The 26509-nt window shown below is 45.8% G+C and overlaps 1 protein-coding gene and 2 long non-coding RNA genes across 3 annotated transcripts; 2 read left to right on the top strand and 1 right to left on the bottom strand.

Moving 5' to 3' along the window:
* Nucleotides 1-66: 66 nt before the first annotated feature.
* On the top strand, nucleotides 67-26404 carry LOC135975605 (estradiol 17 beta-dehydrogenase 5-like). Its single transcript, XM_065567070.1, has 11 exons — nucleotides 67-470; nucleotides 8277-8354; nucleotides 8508-8696; nucleotides 10538-10705; nucleotides 11293-11409; nucleotides 13303-13380; nucleotides 15227-15349; nucleotides 16963-17072; nucleotides 17311-17476; nucleotides 18392-18474; nucleotides 26117-26404. Exons 3-11 carry the CDS (start codon nucleotides 8610-8612, stop codon nucleotides 26154-26156), a joined length of 972 nt encoding a protein of 323 aa, XP_065423142.1. The 5' UTR covers nucleotides 67-470; nucleotides 8277-8354; nucleotides 8508-8609; the 3' UTR covers nucleotides 26157-26404.
* On the bottom strand, nucleotides 21137-26123 carry LOC135975609 (uncharacterized). The gene is made up of 2 exons (XR_010592559.1): nucleotides 25137-26123; nucleotides 21137-23592 (listed from the first exon to the last, which is right to left on the bottom strand). It is a non-coding gene; the product is annotated as an uncharacterized LOC135975609 (long non-coding RNA).
* Nucleotides 23079-23940, top strand: LOC135975611 (uncharacterized). The gene is made up of 2 exons (XR_010592563.1): nucleotides 23079-23156; nucleotides 23280-23940. It is a non-coding gene; the product is annotated as an uncharacterized LOC135975611 (long non-coding RNA).
* Nucleotides 26405-26509: the final 105 nt, after the last annotated feature.

Genomic DNA, 26509 nt, shown 5'->3' with positions numbered 1-26509 from the left:
GCCCGGGGCCCCAATATTTCTTAATCCATCCCTGAAATATCTAAAATAGAGTGGAAAGAGCAGGCCAGGATTATTATACCATCTTTCATTTCTTTTGGCTCAGCATGAGGCTTGTGGTTCTGTAAATGCACATTCATCCTGCAGGAATAACCCAGTGTTTGATCCTGTCTTCTGGGTCAGGTCTTTGACTTCCAGCTCTCTGAGGAGGACATGAAAACCATTGGTGGGATGAACAAAAACCATCCCTATGTGCATTTAAAACAGTAAATAGGATGACCAGATGAGAGGAAGAAAATATTGGGACACATGGGGGCGGGGGGTCTTGCCAGTGGAGCAAAAAACCAAACAAGCCCGGAAGTGCGAAATATCGGGACAAACTGCATCCCACCCAAACATCGATTGGAATGCAGGACAAACGCCTCAATATCGGGACAGTCCAAATTTTATTGGGACGTCTGGTCACCCTAACAGTAAGTCATAATACTTTGTAGTGTTTTAAAACTGTGTGGAGAAGCAGGAGAAAGGCAGCAATGGTCACCCCACAAAGAAATAAGGTTTTGTGATATACTGACGTTAGTGATGACAAAAGGATGTACTTAGCATCATAGATATTAGGATTGTAATTGAGTCGTGCAGTTTAAGGGCAGAAGGGACAACCACATCATTTAGTTGGATCTCCTGTATCTCATGGGCTACCAATACCACCCAACAACCAAAACCAGACCAAAGCATTAAAACCTGCAGGAGACTAGACACTTATGTGCCACACGCAGAGAATAAAAGGGACTGAGGTGCACCAGAGCCTGAGGCCCTCACAATGACAGTGAAATGGATTTGGAGGGTCATTTATTCAAACCCCCACAGTGAGGCAGGAGTGATTTCATTGGCTCAAATTCTGCTCTTCATTATTCTGGTAAAAATCCATAGGAAATGACTGCGCCTGTTTTTCCTCTGGATACACTGAAAGCTACGTTTGGCCCGTTATCCCAGCACATTCCTAGTAGTTGGTTATCTCGTTAACCGTGAATTTTTCCAGTTTGAACGGAAAATCACAACTTCCCTTGGATGCCTATATCATTGTCTAATCATCCCAATGGTTATAAAGGTTTCCAATGTTTTAAACTAGAGTTGGGCCTGAACTAAAACTCTGGGATCAGTCCAGAGCCCCTCTCTGGGGCCTGTGTTCTGTTCCAGTGCTATCCGCATAGAAATATCCCCTGCAGAGGAGAGCCCGATGGAGCCAGGTTCTTTGCCATACCCTCCGGGACCTTGGCATAGGGCAGGGGTGGCCAACCTGAGCCTGCGAAGGAGCCAGAATTTACATGTACATTGCCAAAATGTACATTGCGAAAGAGCCACAGTAATACGTCAGTAGCCTCCCCCGATCAGCTCTCCCTCTCCTCCCCCCACCCCCCCGCTTCCAGCACCTCCCGCCCACCGGCAGCTCTGCCAATCAGCGGTTTCTTGGCATGCAGGAGGCTCGGGGGTGGGGAGCGAGGGCATGGCAGGCTCAGAGGAGGGGGTGGAGGGGGGCAGAGCCAGGGATTGAGCAGTGAGCACCCCTGGCACACTGGAAAGTTGGCACCTGTAGCTCCATTTCCGGAGTTGGTGCCTATACAAGGAGCCGCATATTAACTTCTGAAGAGCCACATGTGGCTCTGGAGCCACAGGTTCGCCACCCCTGGCATAGAGGGATACGCTGATGGCATTTCTCAGGACAGAGTGAGACCGGAGTGCTGCTATGCTCCAGCAGTTCCCAGCTAGCAGAGAGCACCCTGGGGATTAGCCCAAGGCTCAGAAAGTTGCAAACTTCCCCTTTGTGCCATACCCCTACCTCTGCACAGTGCCACTGGGTGCAGCTGAGAACTGAACTCCCTGCACCCTAACAACCCAGATCTTTGCAGAAGTTTGGGTCTAGACCAGTGGTTCTCCAAGCTGGTCCGCCGCTTGTTCAGGGAAAGCCCCTGGCGGGCCGGGCCGGGCAAGTTTGTTTACCTGCCGCGTCAGCAGGTTCGGCTGATCGCAGCTCCCACTGGCCACGGTTCACTGCTCCAGGCCAATGGGAACTGCGGGAAGGGCGGCCAGCACACCCCTCGGCCCGCGTCGCTTTCTGCAGCCCCCATTGGCCTTGAGCGGCGAACCGCGGCCAGCCGAACCTGAGGACACAGCAGGTAAACAAACCATCCCGGCCCACCAGGGGCTTTCTCTGAACAAGCAGCGGATCTGGGTGGTGTTTATGTCTGCAATGGGCTTAACCAAAACACACTCAGGTTTTGCATCCAGATCAGGATCTCAACTTTACAGTTTGGGCCTGTCTGCATTTTAAAGACAATTTTTCCATCTTCATCAAAGCCCACTATTACTTGTTCTAGCCTCACTGTTTACTGAGAATAATTATCTCTTGTAACAGCCTTCTGCCATAGCCAGTCACAGACAGTTATGACCCAATGTTTTCTCTGACCTTTATTAACTTTCAAGTAAACACAGGTTTAGATATAAACTCTGCTGTAATGTAAAGTCATCTGAATAGCTACTGTATATTAGAGTACTCACGTGCCGGAATAGTAGAGTGATGGGCCTATAGAAAACCCTAAGATGGGTAGAAAATATCACATCTCTACTTTTTGAGATCCCTGCATTTTGCACTCAGATGTTCTAATAATATAGTTACGGGTGGATAGTTGATAAATGTCACCTTTTCTTTTTAGATTTGTGGGCCACCCTCAGTTTATATTTACAGATGAATGATGGAAAGAATCTTTCCATTGTTCCTGATTTTATTTCACACATAAGGAAAATCAGACATACATTTAATCTCCTTGCCCCATTCCTGTGATTAGTCCTAGAGAAGCACCCTGTTCTGGAAGCCCAGATAATGCTGGTGATATCAAGAGATCTATATTGTACATTTAAACAGAAATTCAAAACAACTCAGTGTCTGAATGGAATGGTACTTGATTGCTGGTGGGGGGGAAATAAGTGTCTGTGTAATGCACTTATTGAGTCTAGTCTCTATTCTTCATTCTCGGACCAGCAGACCCAGGCCCCTTAGAAGTGCCTTGTATGAGGTGTTATAGGTCCCCAAAGTGTGGTTGGCTGATCTGAAAAATAAGGCGGTCTGTTCACTTTGGAGGGCGTTAACTTCACTTAGCAGCTTGCAGGATTAGACCCTGAATATAAGAGAAACTATAGACTAAAAATCCCAAAGTTTATTCCTTAGCTCACACAGATCTAAAAACAGGTAACACTTCATAAAAATTAGACGTAACACAGTCTCTGTTCACCAAGAAAGGTACTATTTAAATATTACTCAGGGCCAAATCCACCCCAAGCACTATGTAGGCCAGTGTGCAGTTGTGGAGGCCAAGACCAAAAGAGTAAAATCCAACAAGATTTTTTTTTTATTAAAACATCAATCCCACCACTGCAGAAACACTTGCAGCAGCAGCAGCCCCTGACCCAATCTTGACACAAGCCCACTCCCGCTTCCTCTTACATTTTTTTAAACTCAAAGACTACAATTCCCAGCATGCACTACTGGATCTCGCAACACCACAGCCAGCTTTGCCCAGAATTCTATTACCAGTGGGGAATGGCAGCAAATCCATTCCATGCTGTTAACAACCTCTTCAGTCTGCAGTAGTGTCTGTTACTGCTGCTCTCCGATTCCTTGGGGTGAAGGAGGAAACAGCTGGTGAATCCGTGTAGTGGCTGATCTAACAGCTCCACCCCTTCTCTGATCTTGGCCAAGCCATCAGCCATCATGTAGGGTGCACAGTTGTTTTGCACTGGGATTTTTCTTCCACTGCAAAGAAGGGTCAAGACTTCAGCTTTAAATGCAGAATTCCAGCTCCTCAGTGAGCGTAAATCAGCACAGCTCCATTGAGGTCAATGGATGTGATGCTCCTCTTACTTCCACCTTCTTAGTACACCACTGAGTCACACCCGTGTAGCTGAGAAAGGAATTTGACTCACTGGCATTACGCGAATTTAAACCAGCTCATGAACTGTTCCAGAATATTTCAAGGTAATATAGACAATGTGGCCAATAGAGATACATTGGTGTATTCTATGAGCCATGATAGGGTACGTTACATTGCTCCACTATTGCCTCAGGCATGTTGAGAGTCACTCTCTGCTAAAATGGAGCTGTGCCAACGTACCCCAGCTGTGGATCTGGCCAATAACCTCCAACAAGCCCAGCTACCTGTGATGAACCATAACTGGGCTGTGGGAGCGGAACTTTCTCTTATAATGCAGCTCCTAGTTCTGTTTAGTCTATCTATGCATGAAGAAGATACATTGGGAGTTATTTGAATTCTCCCAGACAGACACTTTGTAGGGAATAATCCTGCGTTTGCTGGGAAATAGGCTGGATTATTATTGTTGAAGTACCAATTATGTGCTCGGCCCTGTACCAGGCATCATGATGTGGATAACCTAGCAGGTCTTTCCCATCTCTAATGTCTGAGAATCATAGCAGACAGCAGCTGAACAAGTCAGAGATGGGCATCAGACAAAATTAGAGGGTTTATTTTTCTTCATGCTCAGTTCCTTTTCTGAGATAGCAGAAACCCCCAGTGTGTAACTTTGTGCTCATTGTTACTTTTATATTAATGTGAAACGAAGCACACAAGGGCAAAGGCCATGACTCTCACACTTGGGAATGACCCGGGATGTTTTCTCAGATAATTCCTACGCTGCTCTACTGAAAGCACACAGTGTGTGTAGTTCTCTGCAGGCTCATAGACTCATAGACTTTAAGGTCAGAAGGGACCATTATGATCATCTGGTCTGACCCCCTGCATGCTGCAGGCCACAAAACCGTCCCTACCCCTTCCCTGGACTCTGCTGTTGAAGTCCCCAAATCCTGTGTTTTAGTGACTTCAATTGGCAGAGAACCCCCCTGCTAGCGATCCCTGCCCCATGCTGCAGAGGAAGGCGAAAAACCTCCAGGGCCTCAGCCAATCCACCCTGGAGGAAAATTCCTTCCCGACCCCAAATCTGGCGATCAGTAAGACCCCGAGCATGTAGGCAAGAGTCTCCAGCCTGACCCCTGTTAGCCATTATACTATTTACCTGCCATTGCTTGGCTAATATGTTTTACCATTAAACCATTCCCTCCATAAACTTATCTAACTTAATCTTAAAACCAGACAGGTCCCTCGCCCCCACCGTTTCCCTCGGAAGGCCGTTCCAATATTTCACCCCTCTGACGGTCAGAAACCTTCGTCTAATTTCAAGCCTGAACTTCCCCACAGCCAATTTATATCCATTCGTTCTCGTGTCCACATTAGTACTAAGCTGGAATAATTCCTCTCCCTCCCTTGTATTTATCCCTCTGATATATTTAAAGAGAGCAATCATATCGCCCCTCAGCCTTCGTTTTGTCAGACTAAACAACCCGAGCTCCTCTAGTCTCCTTTCATACGACAGGTTTTCCATTCCTCTGATCATCCTAGTGGCCCTTCTCTGCACCCGTTCCAGTTTGAGTTCATCTTTTTTAAACATGGGAGACCAGAACTGCACACAGTACTCCAAATGAGGTCTCACCAGCGCCTTATACAACGGAAGCAGCACCTCCTTATCCCTACTAGATATACCTCGCCTAATGCATCCCAAGACCGCATTGGCTTTTTTCACCGCCACGTCACATTGTCGACTCATAGTCATCCTGCGGTCTACAAGGACCCCTAGGTCCTTCTCCTCTTCTATTACTTCTAACCAATGCGTCCCCAGCTTGTAACTAAAATTGTTGTTGTTCATCCCTAAATGCATCACCTTACACTTTTCACTATTAAATTTCATCCTATTTCTGATACTCCAATTCACAAGCTCATTCAAGTCTCCCTGCAGAATATCCCTATCCTCCTCATTCTCTTCTCACAGCCTATTGGCTCAGGTCCCTACTCAGCAGAGGCAATGTAAAGGGTGATGTTCATACAGACAGCATTTGAAAGCCAGATGTATGAGGTTTGGGGATGAAAATTTACTTTTAACTCCACTGAAATACAGGGAATGCTATCCTGGAACTCCTTCCTTTATCAGTGAAAACTATAAGGAGAAAAGCTAGGGTAATGTGTGTGTTAATGTCCCAGCAACATCAGTGCCAAAGAGAGAATGAATTTCAAAGCGAGTTGTTTGTCCCCTTTCCAGCTTTAGAAAAGAGGAGACCTTAATTCAGAAGTCCCCAAACTGTGGAGGAATGTTTAGGGAGGTGGGGCTGGTCTGGCCAGCCCCCATGGGAAGGTAGAGAGGGAACGTCACCAGCCCCACCCTGCCCCCAGCTGTGCTCCAGCTTCACCCTCAGCTACAGCACTGGGTCCCGGGCCCAGTCTTGGCACAGCTCCACAGCTGGCCACAGGCCTGGCTGCTGGCCCCACAATGGTGAGGCTGCAGCTCCACTCCTGCCCCGAGCCTCGGCCTCTTCCCACAGCTCCATTCCCAGCCCCAGCCCCACTCCCAGCTCACCCACCAGCTGCAGCCGCAGCCTCAGCCCTCTTACTCTTATCTTCGTCCGTCCCCCCATCTCCCACACCAGAGCCGCAGCCCCATTCCCAGTCCGGAATCGGGGGCAGGCACAGACAGGGGTAAGAGGAGGCTCGACTCTGAAAAGTTTGCCTTAATTCTCTTTTCAGCTGTTTCTCCTGAAGTGATCTGATTAAATATTCCCCCTCCCCCCATTTTTAGCCTGTGCATTACAAAAACTGACTAATCTTTGAGCATCGTATTAAGCAATGCTGAACACCTCCCAGCTGGTTTGCAGTGTGCTGTTCTTCATCCCCCTGGAGACTGCATTTGTAGGCTTGGCCAATCCCACAATTCCATGCTTTAGTAAATAAAAGTAAACTTCAGTCAGGGGCTGCATTTGCTCACTGGCTCACGCAGCAGTGCAGCAACGTTTCAAGCTTCAAGAAAGAGTTGACAGAAACCATTCCATTGTTCTAGCCATACAGGTGCATGTGACTATTTTAATAAAATTATTTTCTTTTTAGTATTAGTTTAATGATGAATATTAAAAATGACCCTTTCACTATTCCTGATTTTTTCTTTCACATTATAAAAAATCAGATCCAATTTTCTTCTCCTTCCTTAATTATTGGGGTTAGTCCTTGAGCAGCGGTGGGCAAACTTTTTGGCCCAAGGGCCACATCTGGATGGGGAAATTCCATGCAGGGCCATGAATGCAGGGTTGGAGCAGAGGGTTGGTGTGCGGGAGAGAGTGTGGGCTGCTAGATGGGGTGCACAGTGCAGGAGGGGGCTCAGGGCAGAGGGTTGGTCTGCAGGAGGGGTGTGCGGTGTATGAGGGGGATCAGGGAAGGGGGTTGGGGTGCAGCATGCGGCAGGGGCTCAGGGCAGGGAATTGGGGTGTGAGGTTCAGGAGGGGTTCAGGGTGTGGGCTCCAGCCCAGCGCCACTTACCTGGAGCAGCTCCAGGGTGGCAGCAGCATGCACCAGGGCCAGGGCAGGCTCCCTCCTACTGGCCCAGACCTGGACCTGGCCCTGGACCTGCACCACTCCAGGAAACGGCCAGCACCACGTCCCTGTGGCCCCTGGGGAAGGGGGTTAGAGGGCTCCGCGTGCTGCCCTCACCTGTGGGTACCTCCCCTGAAGCTCCCGTTAGCCGCGGTTCCCCGTTTCTGGCCAATGGGAGCTTCGGGGGAGGTACCCACAGGCAAGAGCAGTGCACGGAGCCCTCTGCCGCCTCTCCTCCAGGGGCCACAGGGACGTGGTGCCGGCTGCTTCTGGGAGCGGCGCGGGACCCGTGGCGCCATCGGGGTGGCAATCCCACAGGCCAGATACAAAGCCCTGAGGGCCTGGATCTGGCCTGCGGGCCAGTTTGCCCACCCCTGTCCTAGAGAAATACTCTTCTCTGGGAGCGTAGAGTGCACAAGATATCTACCCATTACATTTTAAACAGAAATTCCGAACAACTGATCTCTAGCATGGTTCTAGATTATTGGGGGAGGGGAGAATAAAGGTCTCTATGTAATGCAGTTATTATGTTTTGATTCTGATTTTGATAACAAAGTTTCTTATCTTTATTCTTTGAGCCAGTAGTTCAGGGCCACTCAAATCTGTAATTCATAGGAGCAATTAAACAGTAGGCAATTCTCTTGTGCTATTTTCACATGTAATTTAATTGTTATTGTTTTCGTCTGATGAGTTTGAAAATTTAGTAACATATGTGATAAGTGTTAGTTTTAAAATGTTTTCTTAAAGTGTATAACAGTTTCCTAATTATATTTTTCTGGAAATGCTTTGTACCCATTGTAGAGTGACTGTGAATTTGAAGGGAGATCTTGTATATGTGTCTATTCTGTGTCACATGGAAGCAATATTAAGGCAATAAAGGTGAGGGAAAAGACCGACTTTGAACCCATTGTTTAATAATGATAGTGTGTTTTCTGATTTTGCTTTGTCATGTTGAATTTGCACTTTTGTTCCTCCCCCCCTTATGCCTGCTGCCTGTAACATCCACGCCCTGGAAAAATGCATATAAAATAGAACTTTGTACAGTTGTTTTCTTTCTGAAACCCTTGCTGGCTCATACAGCAGTGCTGCAAAGTTTCAGCGTTCAGTAAAGAATCGAGGAAATACTGTAAAGAGATGGAGCTTGACAAAGACCACTGTATTAAGATGAATGATGGGAATAAAATTCCTGCACTAGGTTTTGGTACCTATTGTCCTGATGAAGTAAGTAAATCTTTCATGGATTTCTTTGTCCTTAATCTGTTGATTAACATTGCTGGGCACTGCTATAACCATTGCCTGTAGCACTTCAGAAAGGGCTGCAAGATGAGATCCCTGTATATTAGTTTATAAAACTATTGACAATGTCTGAAAAGTGCTTTGGGGTTTAGAGTGAAAGATGATACTAGTATATAAATGTAAGAATATCATCGTCTGTAAGAAAAGGTTGTTGAGTGAATGTGGTGTTGATGCACGATTCCATGACCCAGAGCTACCAAAACACCTGATCTACAGCAGATCTACCACCTAGAGCCCCACATGCATCTGTCAATCCACCTCTTTGACCTCCAGCACCCAGTTACTCTAGTCCAGAGCCACTATCTAACTACCTTTGCACCTTTGCCCTGACATACAGCACTGCCTTTCCCAGCTTTTGGCCCGTATGTCTCTGCCAATGCATTTTGGTCCCAACCTGAGCTTCTTTAAAGAGAAGTTAATTATTTTTAACCCTTCTAGTGCTGCTCACTGAATTACACTGAGGGAAGGAAAATGAGTATATTTCCTTTTTCTCCCTTCTCAACAGTCCTGCTATCTGCTGATCCCAGTGTGGAGGGGACGGGTCTAGTGGCCAGAACAGGGGGCTTGGAGTCAGAATATCTGATTCTGCCTCTGAGTCACTTATGGAACCTTTGGGCATCTTACTTGCCTCTTTGTGTTTTAGTTTCCCCAGTTTTGTAAAATTCTGATCATACCTGAATTACCTCACTGGGTTTAGTTCATAAGGATAAAATTTTCAAAAGCACCTAAATGACATAGAGGCCTATGTCTCAGTGAGTCCTTCCAATCTTTGCACGGTATTAGCCAGACTGATATGATCTCTCTACTCCTCCCAGAAAAGACCACCTCCTAAAATATGACTTTACTACACACTGCAGTCTTTGTCAACTGCATCCGTTCACTCAGGCCAGTTTCTCAGTTATACTAAGACACCACTCTAAAGTGGGAGTAATTTAAGTAATTTACATCACACTGCCAGAGTGGTGTAAAGGGGCCTTTGTGTAATGAGAATCACACATGCCTCAACAGAGATTTGTCCTCTAGGAAGCATGGCTGTTGTCAGATATTTTTCAATTATTAATCTTAATAGAGTCAAGATGTAACTAGATGGAAGAAAGCTGAGTCATTACCCAAGAAGCAACAAGGGTTCATGAAATCATAGTTCTCACCAAACAGTTTTAATAGCTGCCTTTGTTACAACTGTTCATGAAAGGAATGCAGTCCTGCCAAACTCAAGAATTCAAAACCATAATTCAGTTTTGACAAAATCATGAGTTTGGCGTATAAATCATAAGATTTTTTTTAAATAAATGGGTTGTAGCTCAGCTCAGCTAGACTGAGGGTTCTAATCCACAGTGTATGTTGATATCTGGTTCTCACAGCTCCTCACTCCTGGTCTCAGGGTCCTGTACTGATTGATCTTTAAATCTTGTAAAAAGAAAGCTGAAATAATGGGCCTGATACGCTGTTGCTCTGCATTTCAAGGAGTTATTTACTTCTGTGCACAGTGGGAGTAAAAAACCTGCTATGTCTGAATAGTAGCTTTTTACACCTACATTCCATTTACTTTGCTGTGGTTTAGATGATGACACAAGATGGTGGCAAAAGAGGATCGGGCCCAGAATCTTTGAATTTCCTTTAAGGTAAATTCAAAGATTCTAAATGTGAAGGTATCAGAATCTAAAAACTCCACATCAGGTCTTTCAGATGGGGATCAAAGCTCTAGGCGACTGGCATAAAATATCCCTAATCCAGAGAGATTGACACTACACCTTCTTAACCGGTAGGTTCAAAAAAGTAAATGTGAGGAGGCTACAAAGGTGGCTATTGAAGTTGGCTTCCGCCATATTGATGGGGCCTTTGTATATGGGATTGAGGAGGAGGTTGGGCGAGCCGTTCACGAGAAGATTGCAGATGGAACAGTCAAAAGAGAGGACATATTTTACACAGGAAAGGTAAGTGGGTTTTGTTTTAACATCGGTATTTTTATCGTACTGCTTCCTGAGCTAATTATTTTGTCTAATTTATGAAGAATGTTGTCAATGTCAAAGCCAATTTTAAAAAGATTGCATTTAGGGGAGTATTATTCACAGAATTGGGAAACTGCATTCTATAACAAGTTACAGGTTTGAGCACAAGGCTCATCTCTACCTGTGTGAAAGCAAAGCTAAAACGGCTACTTCATTCAGGGCCGACTCCTGAAGTCAGACAACAGAGTGACTCCCAATAACCAAGGACAACAAATTTAGCCCAAAAGATTTTAACCTTGAGACTGACCTCACATAGAGTTCCTGTATGGACCAAGTGCACTTCTGATATCCTGGCTGCATTTCAGCCGCTCGTCCTGTTTCTTCAGGAAACATTCACTTCTTACTCTCATGTGCATCTTTGCGCACAACCAACTCACAACACAACACTTCTGTTAAAAAGGTAAAGCCAGAGATATGATATGACTAAGACATTTTAGAAAAGTGGTTTTTACAGAAAGAAGAGACAAGAGAGGACTTTCTCAGAAAGAAAAGTTGTGTTTGAATCATTACAGCTTTGGAATACCTTTCACCGTCCTGAACTTGTCCGAAGCTGCCTGGAACAATCACTGAAGAAACTTAAGTTTGACTATCTTGATCTCTTCATTATCCACAACCCCATGTCTCTAAAGGTAAACATTTCTTTAAAAAATATACACAGGAAAACAAATGTTTGGTAGTATATCCATGGGCCAGAGCAGAGCTGTTCTGAAAAAAGACCCATAGTCCATCTAGTCGTACGTCCAGCCTACAGTAGTAGCCTATGATGGGTGTTCGAGGGGAAGGCAAAAGACAAAAGAAAAACTAATGCATGAAGCACAGTCTATAATGAAATATTTTTTGGAGGAAACTCATATTGTCTGTCCTTGACAATCAATATATATTAAGCACGTAGGTTATGCTTTTAATCCATGCTATTAAAACATCATATGCTACCTGGGTTCACACTATGCCACTAATATATACATATATATGTGTGGACTGGCAAATTTACAAACTATCTTGGAAACTCTCTAAATTCAAATATACACTTAATGATCAAAAGCTATCTCTAGTTACTCTGGAAATTCACCAATAATGTATAAAACTAACCTTGGGTTACTGTGATCAGTTGTAATCAACTCTAACTTCTTTAGCTTATTAATCATGTGTTCATTAATTCAAACCTCTTTCTTTTTGTCAGAGAAGCTATCAGTTTTCTGTGACACCACATATGTTTTATCTATAATATCTCTAGGCACTAATTGCTTTTGACATTCATGCTTTATTTTCACTGCGTATAAACAGAATTTCCTATCAAAGTAGTGCTTAGCTGAGCTAATTAATTTTCCAGGATCAAAACATATCCTCTTATTGACACAAAATTATTTCTAGGCATTCATTTCAGTTCAAGGTAGAATCATAGGACTGGAATGGACCTTAAGAGGTCATCTAGTCCAGTCCCCTGCACTTGTGGCAAGACCAAGCATTATCTAGACCAGTGGTTCCCAACCTGCGGCCCACGTGCCACTTGCAGCCCAATCAACACAGAGCTGCGGCCCATCTGACATCCTCAGGTCCATACAGGGTAGTATTGGATACGGCCCACAATAGTAAATAGGTTGAGAACCACTGATTTAGACCCTTCCTGGCAGGTGTATGTCTAACCTGCGCCTAAAAAACTCCAATGATGAAGATTCCACAACCTCCCTAGGCAACTTATTCCAGGACTTAACCACCCTGATAGTTAGGAAGTTCCCTGGTTTGTCCTTATTTCCCCGTTTATAGATTGGCACTATATTTGCCCTTTTCTAGTCCTCTGGAATCTCTCCTATCTTCCATGACTTTTCAAAGACAATCACAAATTGTTCAGATATCTCCTCAGTCATCAGGCCCTGGTGACTCAAAGACATCTAACTTGTCTAAGTAATTTTTAACTTCTTCTTTCTCTATTTTAGTCTCATATCCTATGCAGGAGTTGCGGAAGTACCCTAAAAGGATGGGAGGGCACAGGCGCCCGAACCAAGGCCCCACACTACTCCTTTTCTCCAAGCCACCGCCCTGATGCCACCCCTTCTCCCTGGGCCACCGCCCTCAAACTGCCTATTGCCCCAAAGACCCGGCTCCCACATTTCCACCTCTTCCCCAGAGGCCCCGCTCCCATTGCTCCTATTCCCCCCTAGATACCATTCCCTGCTCGTTCCTTTCTGCCTCCTGTCACTCGCCCTTATGACTGGTAAAAAATGGGGGGGGGGGGGGCATGGCCACCTGGCCCCTCCTGTTCCGGCACCCCTGATCCTACCTCATTTTCACGGGTAGAGGTCCAATCAGTACTAACCTTTTCGGTAAAAACTGAGACAAAAAAGTCAATTAGCACTTCTGCCATTTCCACACTTTAGATTCTATTGCTTTTATCCAGCTTTAGAGTTCAACACCTTCCCTCCCCCACTCCTCCTCCTTACAACTCCTTCCTTGGCCACAAAATAGTTAAAATCCACTTGTGTAAAAAGCATCACGACCAAGGGGGATTTCCCTTTTGTTTTTAGCCTGGGACAGATCCACTCCCAAAGGATGAAAATGGAAAACTCATTTTCGATGTTGTAGATCTGCGTCAAACTTGGGAGGTGAGTGACATGAATAACACAGTGTTAATTAAGAGCCCATCCAGTTTCCTTAGGCAGCCAGCTGACTGTTACCCAGAGAGTGCTCAGACTTCCGGGATTTGTCAGTCATAGGACCTTTTTAGAGGGCAAAGGAGAATGTATAGAAAAGTATAGAAAAGCCAGTCCCTCTACTTCCTCATAGGGGGCCAGTGTGCTCACGCAGTTTTCCCAGGAAACAACCCCTGTCTTTTGGGGAGCTCTAGCTCTGCTCACACCAGATTCCTACCCAGACTGAGCCAGTATCCTCCCTTTTAAGGTCCTACCCTACTCCAGGCTTGACAAGCCTCATGCGTGTGGTGGGTTATGCCCAGAGGAGCTCTTTAACCCTTTCTTGACTGCTGTTGGAGCTGCGCCATCATACTAGGGAAAGTTAACTCCATCAGTGTCAGACTGATAGAATTAAACCAGTACAATAGCTGTGCATAGCCCAGACCCTCAATGAGTATTCAGGGTAGCTAGTTAAGTGAAATGTATTTTTACGTGTGAACTGAGCAGATTTAAGGGGGAAATCACTGAGAGACAATAAACATGAAATCTCACATGCTTTTTTTTTTTTTTTTTTTTTAACAGAATCACTTTGTAGAGCAGAACCGCACTTTGAGATGCTTTGGCCTTCCCTGTTCTTAGGACAGGGATATTGCCAAAGGCATTGTCAGGGACAGAATTGTAGTCTGGGCTTTACAGGTGGATGTTTTCCACAGAGGAGGGATGAAATATTCTGCCCTAGAGTCAGCCAAGGTGAGGACTCCATCAGATCCCTAATTCTTTAGCTAATGCTCTTTGAGTGGCTTGGCACTGCAGCTTATTAGCCAGCCAGCACTGAAGAGTTAGGTTCAAAATCTGTCCACACTTAACCACATTACAAAATCCATCAGTCAGTTTAATACCATTGGTGCTTCTATATCAAGAGAAGCCAGAAATGAAATACAAAGGGGCATCAGGTTAGAATCGAGGTGCATTGACAGAGCTTTGGGGAAGTTAGCATAGTGTCTGCTCACCTTATCCCAGGTTCTAATTAGTGCTATTGGTTCCTCAGTTTCATGAGCATTAACTAAACTCCCTCATTTAAAAGGAAAAAGCTAAAACTTCCCCTGTGATATGTGCCTTCCCTTCAGTGGACCCTAGCAAGCTTTTTCTATTAAATGTAAAAAGTAAACAGGATTTGGCTACAGTATCATTGTTATCGTAGCACTGCTTGTGATCTGAGACTCTGCAGTCATTTCCTATTATGAGAGCAGGGAAACACTGGCGCATCTTAGACACCACAGCATGGCTACTGTCAGTAAATACAGACATTCTAACGGTGACCACTGCACCTGTCCATCTCCTTCAATATTTCTTGTGTTTTCACTTTAATTTTCATACTCAATTATTTTTTTGCTATAAAACTCTTAAACTGGTGTTCGTAGTCCCATAGTTATGTGGTATCCTTATTTCTGTATTGTTCACTAGCAATGATTGGGTATCGCTATGTCTTTGAGGTTCTGTAGATGTAAGGGACAAATTAGAGAGAAAGCAAGTGGGAGAGACAGTGGCCAGATTGTCTACTTTCTACTGGGGGAAAAGATTTACTTTATTTCAGTGGATTGGACGGAGATCTGATGCCTAAGTGAATGGTTAGAAAATGACTGTCTCTAAATCAGAGTTTTGTTCTAGAACAAATCAAATGTCCCCTACTGTATGTGTAATGATATTTTGGTGGAATGATTTTACATGGAGTGTGCCTAGTTGAGCATAATTTTTCTAGTCTTATGGAAATTATACTACCAGTAGTGATAATGGAACTGGCCATCGTTGTTTTTCCCAGGCCATGGAGGCATGTAAAGACGCAGGCTTGGTGAAGTCCATTGGAGTGTCCAACTTCAACATCAGACAGCTGGAGATGATCCTGAACAAACCAGGGCTCAAGTACAAACCTGTTCTCAACCAGGTAAAACTCTGGTCTTTGGATGGAGACCTAAAAGTGTTGAGTTAGAAGAAATTCAGAACTTGTAGTCAGTGAAGATTTTCATTTATGGGAGAAGAACCTCAGTGCTTAAAGGAAACGGAAACTCCAGAATGTCTTTCTCAGCAGGAGATAATGTCCAGCCTTTCTTTTAAATCAAAAGGGAAACCTTATTGCTTCACTTCAAATAGATACAAGCCACAACAGTTAGACCCTGATATTGAACTCCTCAGAATTTTTGGGTGTTAGGACCAGTGGACGTTAAAGATGGGGGCCATTAGCAAATACAGATTTATGTTCAAGTTCTGAAAAAAAAAACATAATTTTATGGAGTTTGGAAAAGGGCTTTGTTTGTGCCCAGCATTAAATTAATGGAAAAACTAATGCCAATCAAGAAAGAATAAAGTAGAAAATACCCATAAAGGAAACAGTGTTTGAGAGGGGCAGGAGAAAGAGAGACACAGCTGCTTCCCTGCACATCCAGAGATCCTCTCCTGCTACCTCATTCCCCTGCTATGGGAATGGACTTTCAGAGCATCAGCCTTTCTCTGCTTGGGATGTGAGGAGGTTTTGTTACCAGGTTATCCAAACTCATACTCAGAAATGTGACTTTCTAATCTATTTGCCTACCTTTCACATAGATACCCAGATGTATTCTATACATGCTGGATAAAGGGAAAGAATTGAGTTATATAGGATAAGCAAAATAACCCAGGATATGCACAGCATCCCATAGTCAGTAGTTGAAAGTAATTTTACCTCTCAAGTGTTTTTCTTTTTAAACTTAGCATAGTTCTATATGGAGGATTGTATATAGGTAGAAGGTCATTTTGAAGTTGAAAACCTAAACTTCTAAATTACAATATTAAAATGTGTAAGAGTAAAATGTCTTATCTTGAGGAAAAAACTATTGTTTCATACTCAAAAATGACTGAACTGATTTTGATTCAATTTCTTCCCTACCCCTCAAAAAATTCATTTATGAGTTGAGACCAAGCATGAGAAATTTTAGACCAAGAGACCACATGAGGGGAAGTTATCAGCCACTGAAAATAAGGGCTTAGAATGAGAGTGCCATCTCGTCCATAGCTACAGTTACAACTGGTCCCAGTAAAGACCCATAGAACATCTATTAGTAATTATCTCACTACAACTAATAGCCATGGCTTTAATGGCAGTATTGGTCCAGGACATGATATTGATCCATATTCTAGCTGCGTAACAATACACGATGGGCCAAAACCTCCTTGTGGAAGACTTAGTGAGGTGTCAAGTGGGACTACAGTCATGCGTAAGGCAAGCAGGATTTGGCCCTCAGTTTATAAGTCCTTATTAAGCCTGTCCCCACACAGCATGTATTGGCTTCACTGTCCTCTACTAGATAAACTGTTTCTTGGGATTTGTTATCAGCTAAATTGCACCCCGTGGTCACTTGCCCTGCCAGGCTGTATTTTAATTGAAGGATATTTTACTGAAATGTACTTTGATATTTTAACATTCTGTATCCCCTCGACATAACATCTGCTGTTTCTTTTGTCTGACTGCTGCTGCTTATATGATCTGAAATCTCAATTTTGGGTTGCGGGGTGATTCTGCAGGTTGAATGTCACCCTTACCTCAACCAAGGCAAACTACTGGCCTTCTGCAAATCCAAGGATATCCTCCTCGAAGCCTATAGTGTTCTGGGATCACAGAGAGACAAGATGTGGTAAGGAAAGAAACTGGACTGTGCTCCCAGGTTTAGAACCTCAAAAATGGGTTGGAGGGAGGGGAAAGTATCCTCTGTCTTCAAAATATCTGGTATTTATAGAGTTATAGAATAAAAATGAGAGTTGGTAAAGACCTAGTAGGTTATCTTCAGATTTCACAGGCATTGTTCTCACTAGGCTGAGATGACTGCTTTCCTGATCCCCAAAATGCTCCCTGTTTCTCTGTTTCCTTTGTAGGATAGACCAAAGCACCCCAGTTCTGCTGGAGGACCCAGTATTGGGTGCAATTGCCAGAAAATACAACCAAAGCCCCGCTCTAGTAGCCCTGCGCTACCAGCTGCAGCGTGGTATCGTGGTCCTCTTTAAGAGCTTCACCAGAAAGCGTATTGAAGAAAACTTGCAGGTAAAACAGGAGGGGAGAGAGAAGAGGATGAGGGACACACCTCCCTGTGTACAGATTTAGATGGGACACTGTAGAGGGCTGAGAACTTTTGTGCCCTTGTACAATATGGCACTGCAGGATCCTGCCTGAGAACTATCAGACATTGTGTAGCGCAGTTCTCAGGCAGGTTCTCTATACTTAGAGAAGGCTTTTGCCACTTTAACATTTGAACTGTGTAACTTGGCACCCACTAGAGAACAAATAATAATATGGGGAGAAAAAACCCTGGTGTCCTCCTTGTGTCTCCAAAAGGGAAAATTCTGAGGGAGTAACTGATTTGTGGAGCCTTTTCCCAAAATGGCTAACCCTATACTTGACGTCAAATGGGAAAGACAAATGATCTTCCAGTGGGAGTGTGCCCCTTTCCTGCCCTCAGCCTCTTGCCTAGACCATGGGTCCTCTCCAAACCCTGCTCTGTCCTCCAATGCCCATTTTAGTCCAGGGTCTTAAACAGCTTTCCCAGGTAAATTAGCTTCCAATGGGATCCCTTGTTCTATTTTCCATACCCAAGGAATATCAGACTGACTGACTTATTCTGGATTAAGGGAAAGAACAAAACAAGGAGGAACAGCTACATGAGAGAGCACAGTGTTTATCTCCTCTGTAACATGCCCTTTACTTCCCAAAATGGCAGCTGCCTCTGCAGACAGCAGATTCCTAGAAGTTTAAAGGTAAAATGCACAGAAAATGAAATCACAACAGTTACATAGCTACATACCCTTCACCTCTGAAATATCTAAAATACAGTGGAAAGAGCAGGCCCAAATTAATATACCTATTTCATTTCCTTCTCACATAACATGAGGCTTGTGCTTCTGTAGATGCACATGCATCCTGCAGGAATAACCCAATGTTTGATCCTGTCTTCTGTGTCAGGTTTTTGACTTCCAGCTCTCTGAGGAGGACATGAAAACCATTGATGGGATGAACAAAAACGGTCCCTATGGGCATTTAAAACCGTAAGTCATAATACTTTGTAGTGTTTTAGAACTCTGTGGAGAGGCAGGAAAAAGGCAGCAGTGGTCACCCCACAAAGAAATAAGGTTTTGTGTTATACTGACCCTAGTGATGACAAAGGATGTACTTAGGATCATAGCTATTAGGACTGGAATGGAGTCATGCAGTTTAAGGCCAGAAGGGACAACCAGATCATTTAGTCTGATCTCCTGTATATCACAGGCTACCAACACCACCCAGCACCCGCACACTGAATAGGGTTGCCAGGTGTCCGGTTTTTAACCTGGCTCCAGTCAGCATCCCTGACAGGTCAGTTAAAAGTCCGATCAGCAGTGCACCAGGACTAAGGCAGGCTCCCTGCCTGCCATGGCTCCATGCAGCTCCCGGAAGCAGCGGCATGTCCTCCCTCCAGCTCGTACGCATAGAGGCAGCCAGGGGGTTCTGCACATTGCCCCCGCCCCAAGCACTGGCTCCACAGCTCCCATTGGCCGGGAACCATGGCCAATAGAAGCTGCAGGGGCGGCACGTGCGGCTAGGGCAGCACGCAGAGCCACCTGGCCACGCCTCCCCGTAGGAGCCAAAGGGGGGATATGCCACTGCTTCCGGGAGCTACTGAGGTAAGTGCCACCCGGAGCCTGCACCCTGACCGCCCTCCCAGTGCCCCAATGCCTGCCCCAACCCTGATCCCCCTCCCACCCTCTGAACTCCTCAGTCTCAGCCCGGAACACCCTCTTGCACTCCAAACCCCTCATCACCAGCCTTGTCAGAGCCTGCACCCCCAGCCAGAGCCCTCACCCCCCCCCCACATCCCAACCCCCTGCCCCAGCCCTGATCCCACTCCTGCGCTCCAAACCCCTCAATCCTAGCCTGGAGCACCCTCCTGTACCCCAAACCCCTCATCCCCAGCCCCACTCCAGAGCCCGGACCCCCAGCCGGAGCGCTCACCCCCTCCCACATCCCAACCCACTGCGTGAGCCCGGAGCCCCCTCCTGCACCCTGAACTCCTAATTTCTGGCCCCATCCCAGAACCCAGAGCCCTAACTTGCTCCTGCACCCCAATGCCCTGAGCCAGCCTGGTGAAAACAAGTGAGTGAGTCAGGGTGGGGAGAGCAAGTGACGGGGGGGGTGGACTGAAAGGGGGTGGGTCTTCAGAGAAGGGGTGGGGCAGGGACGGGGCCTCGAAGGAGGAGCAGGGCAGAGGAGGGCCAACGGTGTTCGGTTTTGTGTGAGTAGAAAGTTGGCAACCCTAACACTGAACCCAACAACCAAAACCAGACCAAAGCATTAAAGCCTATGGGAGACTAGACACTTATGTGCCACACACAGAGAATAGGCGGGACCGAGGTACACCAGTGCCTGAGGCCCCGACAATGACAGCAAAATGGACCTGGGTGGGGTCATTTATTCAACCCCCCACAGTGAGGCAGGAGTGATTTCATTGACACAAATTCTGCACTTCATTACTCTGGTAAAAATCCACAGGAAATGACTGCAACTGAGTTCCTCTGGATACACTGAAAGCTGAATTTGGCCCATTATCACAAAATGTTCCCTGTAGTAGGTTATGTTATCGAAATATCGGGTCCGCCTAGCTGAGAGCCAATAACAGCCAGACAGGGATAAGGAAGAGTTGCTTTATTCTGCAGAAGAAAGGAGAGCTTTGCACCTTAGTACAAAAAAAAACTGTCTTACACACATTTTACAGATCCTTTATACTAGGGTTACCATATTTTGTGCCTCCAAATGGAGGACACTCCCCGGGGCCCTGGCCCCGCCCCCAGCCCCGCCCACGCCCACGGCCCAACTCCGCCCCCTCCCAAAGTCTCCGCCCCCTCCCCTGCTTCCCGCGAACATTTGAGTCGCGGGAAGCCTGTAGCAGGTAAGGGGGGTGTGGGGGGAGGAGGCGCGGCCCAGGCTGGCCCCCGGCGGCTCCAGCGTGGGTCGGCTCGGGCCCTGGGGTGCCGGCCCCGGCCGACCACTCCCGGCCCCGCGACCCCGGCTCCCGGCCCCGGTCCGGCTCCCGGCCCCGCGGGCCCGGCTCCCGGCCCCGCGGGCCCGGCCCAGCTCCCCGACCCCGGCCCGGCTCCCGGCCCCGCGGGCCCGGCCCGGCTCCCGGCCCCGCGGGCCCGGCCCCCCGGCTCCCGGGCCGGCTCCCGGCCCGGACCCCGGCCTGGCACCGCGCCCCCGGCACCGCGCCCCCGGCTCCCCGCCCAGCCCCGCGCCCAGCCCGGCCCGGCACTGCGACCCTGGCCCAGCCTGGCCCCCGGCCCGGCACCGCGCGCCCGGCCCGGCTCCCGGCCCGGCACCATGCCCCCGGCCCCGCGACCCCGGCCCCGCACCGGCCCCAGACAAAGAGGCCCCGGCCGAGCCCTCCCGATTTTCCCGGACATGCCCGGTTTTGGGGGATTTCCCCCCGGACGGGGATTTGAGCCCCCAAAAGCCGGACATGTCCGGGAAAATCCGGACGTATGGTAACCCTACTTTATACACATTCAGACAAAGGTCCTTGCAGTGTTAACACTTGATTGGTGGTTGTCAGACCCGTGCTTTTGCTATCTGGTCAGTGAAAACCGGCTTGGGACCAGCTCCAACTACCGAAAGGCCTTGAAGGGAAGACAGTTGAAAAGTTCAGGCTACTGTGTACTTGAAGTGTCTGCTTCCCCCTAATGGCCCTGGTTGACATAAAGGCTGCTCTGTTAAGGGGGGGTCACTAGTAACTTTCACAGTCCCCCCTTCGGGCCTGACAAATTCAAAAATTGTCAGGCCCGTTATGCAATTAGGGTTACAGTTAGCCTAACTCTTGCTAACGAACTGTCATGCATTGCATCCCCTTCCTGTCAGTTCTTTCTCTGCTTCCACAACACCCCCTTTTGTACTACTAGTACAACAAACATTTTCAAATCTCTATTTGCATTGAGTCTTGGAATTCAGATTTTACTTCAGATGCTTCAACCTAAGGGGTTTTGATTGGATGTAATGACAATGCATGATGAGCATGGACATGAAAGGTTTACTATTATTACATCCTCAACAACAATAACATAATCCTAAACTAACTAATAACAATACAAGCAATAACATTCCCATAGCAATAATATGATGGGGTTTTTGTTCAGTTTTAGTCATAAAGCACAATACATCATACTTAATACATAAAATAGACACTCTATAAGGTGTATGAAAGGCATACTTTTCAACTTGATATATATATATATATATATGTATATATATATATATATTGAAGCATGTGAATTTGCCCTTGTACTTCAGAGATTTTCTGAACCTCTGGTAACAGTGAAAGCAAATTTTGAAATCGATCAGGTATTAAACTAGTCCAATTAAAGGGTATCTGGAACCTAAGGGCTACTTGGAAAATTCTATCTGCAGGCCAGTAAATAATATGATTGCCTGCAGTGGTAATGAGATTAAAATGTATGTCTTGCAATGTGGTGGCTTTAACATACCCACAGCTATCATTAGCTTGAAAAAGTAAGTGTCCTGTCAGGGTAGTTCCTTGTCCCCTACCCTCCCAGCAAACGTAGTCATGAAGAGTAACAACTTCTCCTGGCTTCAGTTTACGGATACACTGAAGTTGTGGGGGTTCTAATGACCAAAATGTCCATTGACTCCCTAATCCCATCCAAATGTCAGGTGTAATCCCAGGAGCACTGACTAAAAATCAATTGGGCATACCAGGTAGTCTAATTTCGCAGATGTCTCAGTGAATTACCCAATCCCACATGCATCCTCCCCATGGACCCGGCAGGATTCGGTATGTGGGAGCCCACACACACACCCCAACCGGTCCATATGCTTGGAAGGAGCACTGAGAACGTCCGCACTTCCACCCAGAAAGTCTCCAAGTATGTCTCCATGGCCACAGATCAGATGGTACTCCTGATGTGTCTGTAAGGGCAGTGGGCCAAGCCTGATGCTCTAGATCATTCTGAATGGCCATTAGCTGGTCATTCAGGAAATCCTGAATTTCTGAACATGCTAGATCCCACTGCAATGCCTTCCCAGCCTCAGTGATATTCAATACCATTTCTGTCAGCAACTTCTGGGTCATAGAACTAAGGGCGGAGATAACATGTAACTCACCAATTCCAGCCTGTACCTGGGTTAGCTGTGCCCCAATTTCTCATCATGTTCTTGGTTCTTAAAAATATTCCAAACTGCTGCTGCACTTTTGGCCCCATCCCATAGGGATCCGGTCAAGTCACTTTTCTTTCTAGAGGAAATAACCCAAGCCCTCTGTTGTGCTAATCTAATGGCAGCCCCCTGTGAGCAATTTGGGTATGTAGAGGTGATCTGGAAACTGAATAAGGGTAATGAAAATTTAACAGTCCCTAGTGTAGTGTTAATCACAGTTCATTGATATCCTAATACATTTCTTTTTGGTGTAGTACTATACCACATTCCCAAGCATGGGTCCCACAAGTTTCTTCCTGCCAGTATAGAATTCTTTGTTTCTTCACCAGGGTCAGTTCTTAATGTCTCTTGCAGTCAGGAATCCCTGGACTTTGTGGTTTCAATGAAGCAAGTGTTCCTTCTTCTCTTTTCCTGAAACAGTGTGGTTTAGCATCATACAGGGGAGTGGTTACTAGCACATCACCCTATAATGGTTTTGCTTCTTCTAGAAAAATCCAAAGGCACAGTAGGTCTGTCAGTGGACAAGGGGGAGGTAGACTCCTTCTACCTCTGCTGTGCCTTCTGGACAGCAGGAAAAAGGAAAAAAGACAAGGTGAAGTGCTAGTAACCTCCCCCTTGTCCACTCACAGTAGGTCTGTCAGTGGACAAGGGGGAGGTTACTAGCACTTCACCTTGTCTTTTTTCCTTTTTCCTGCTGTCCAGAAGGCACAGCAGAGGTAGAAGGAGAAATAGGCTTATCAGTTGGAGAGTCCTCCCGAGGTGGAGGGGTCTTTTTACAGTGAGAAGCATGGGTCCAGGCAGGTAGTCCTTGGCACTTCACAGCGGTGTTGGTGGTTAACAGCACTTGGAAAGGGCCTTTCCAGTGGGGAGCCAAAGCAGTCTTTCGTTGATGGACTTTACATAGATTCAGTCTCCTTGTTTCAATGAATGGCAGGGCTGCTAGGGTCTTTGGGTAGCACTTCTTTTATCTGTGAGAAAAGAAACCTAACACATTTCATTAATGCCTGGCAGTGTTTTGCAGATCTCATAGTTGCTTGGGCACATTCAGGCCCCCCTTTTCTTGGCTATCAGTCAAGTCTTAGCTGTGGGCAGTGTCCTTGAATGGTGCCAGCATCTTATCTTTGGACTGAGTTTGCTAGCTATTTTTTTTTTCAGTTAACTCGTTCTGTTCTTTTTCCTTTTCTCCTTCTTGGCTTCTTTTAACCTACAAAGGAAACTTCCACTCTTCACTCATACACCTTTTCCCAACAGTGAACACATACACATTGCCATTATACAGTACATTAGTCTTATTACTCAATGTATGCCATGTACACCCTTCCAGTAAAATAACTTTATTACAGAGCTTTGGAGCAACAAACCAGGACAAGCACACCCACCTTTGAGGTGTCCACTCGGTACAACCTCTGGTGTCCAATAGCTTTCCTCCCTCCCCAGCCCTCTGGCTAGAAATCTGAGGTAGCCAGAAGGATCCCATGGGCAATATGGGGAATGGGTTAACCTTCCATGTCCTTGCTTCCAAAGACTGTTGGTATGCAAATTTTAACAACAATTTTGGCCATAGAACACAAAAATAATTCCTATTGTGCCAGTAAATGCATGGTACGTTGAATGCTATTCAGCTGGCATCTGTTTTCTCTGATGATCTGAAAGACAAAAGAACAGAGGCCTACCCCTTCTGGGCAGTCAGTCATTGCTTAAAATATTTCCTTTATATATACATACTCTTGTTGATTTTAGGCAAAACAGAATTACCCCATATTTCCTTGTATTTATTTTATAGGCAGCCCAGGTTTCAGTAGCTTCTACCTTATTAGTTAGAAAATTACATTACTACAGATGCTTTCTGGCTTGCTTCCAGATCCAAAGCTATCCACAGCTTAAAGATTCTTACTTAAAAAAAAAGGGACACAATTAACTTTCCCAGACTTTTGATTGCCTTTTACTTCTAACTCTTGCTTTTAAACATCCAGTGATCTGAAAAAGACAACACAACCTATATTGGTAGGTTTGCATTTCTTTTACCTCTGCTACAATATACACTGCACATGTTCTGGGGAAAATGCACATCCTCTCCACAATTCAATTTCCACAACACTAGCCACATCAATTTCTACACAAGGTGTAACTATTTCTTTTTAAACACCGGGTAAAGACCATTTACTTAACATATAATCTAAAGGGCTATCCTCAGAGGGTTTTACCAGAGACCCACCCATCTGCCTGCTGACACTCTAACAGAGAATTACACAGAGAACAGAGGGAATTATGGCCTAATAGGATCCTATTACAGGAATTTCTACTAATACTGACGGCTACAGGGGACGGGACAGAAGGATCCCAATTCGACCTCAGAGCTTCATCGCACGCGGTGGCTTCCACTCTGAGGAATTACGAATGAGAGGCTCAGTTCCGTCCACACACCTAACACCCAAATGTATAAGACAGAAATTCATTAACCGGTTAACCAGACCAGAACCAGATAGTGTCTCCTTATCCTATTAGGACTCACCATATCGGAGCACGAACCCCAGGGGCTGCGGTGAAGCAGAGAAAAGGGGCGAAACACCCCGTTGGCGCCGTTCCCAATTCGCCGCAGCCGTCCGGAGTCCAATGTCCGAGCTAGGATAGTCCCACCAGAGTCGCCAGAAACTGTTACCGAAATATCGGGTCTGCCTAGCTGAGAGCCAATAACAGCCAGACAGGGATAAGGAAGAGTTGCTTTATTCTGCAGAAGAAAGGAGAGCTTTGCACCTTAGTACAAAAAAACTCTGTCTTACACACATTTTACAGATCCTTTATACACATTCAGACAAAGGTCCTTGCAGTGTTAACACTTGATTGGTGGTTGTCAGACCCGTGCTTTTGCTATCTGGCCAGTGAAAACCGGCTTGGGACCAGCTCCAACTACCGTAAGGCCTTGAAGGGAAGACAGTTGAAAAGTTCAGGCTACTGTGTACTTGAAGTGTCTGCTTCCCCCTAATGGCCCTGGTTGACATAAAGGCTGCTCTGTTAAGGGGGGGTCACTAGTAACTTTCACAGTTATGTAGTCTAACCTTGAATTTTTCCAGTTTGAAGGGAAAACCACAACTTCCCTTGGGTGCCCATGTCATTGTCTAATCATCCTAATGCTTATAAAGGTTTCCAATGTTTTAAACTACAGATGGGCTTGAACTAAAACTCTGGGATCAGTCCAGAGCCATAGGCAGTCACAGACAGTTATGACCCCATTCTGTCAAGTTTTCTCTGAGCTTTATTAACTTCCAAGTGAACACAGGTATTAGTTATAAACTGTGCTGTAACTTACTGTCATCTCACTAGAGATGATATATTAGAGCACCCACGTGCTTAAATAGTACAGTGACGAGAGAAAACCCTTAGACAGGTAGAAAGTGTTGTATGTCTGCTCTGAGATCCCTGAGTTTTGCCCTCAGATGTCGTAATAATATAGTTACAGGTGGATAGTTCATAAATGTCACCTTTTCTTTTTAGATTTTTGGGCCACCCTCAGTTTCCATTTAGGGATGAATAATGGAAAGGATCTTTTCACTGTTCCTGATTTTATTTTATGCATAAGGAAAATCAGACATACATTTCATCTCCGTGCCCCATTCCTGTGATTAGCCCTAGAGAGGCACCCTGTTCTGGAAGCCCACCTTCTGCTGGTGATGTCAAGAGATCTACACTGTACATTTAAACAGAAATTCTAATCAACTCAGTCTCTGAATGGAACGGCACTTCATTGCTAATTGAGAAAAATAAAGGTGTCTGTGTAATGCACTTATTGAGTCTAGTCTCTATTCTTTGATAATTATGTTTCTTTTCTTCATTCTCAGAGCCAGCAGATCCAGGCCCCTTAGTGCTCTGTGTGAGGTGTTATTGGTC

Source organism: Chrysemys picta, chromosome 1, assembly GCF_011386835.1.
Source record: "Chrysemys picta bellii isolate R12L10 chromosome 1, ASM1138683v2, whole genome shotgun sequence".
NCBI lineage: Eukaryota > Metazoa > Chordata > Testudines > Emydidae > Chrysemys > Chrysemys picta.
This window is presented reverse-complemented; position numbering and strand designations above follow the sequence as displayed.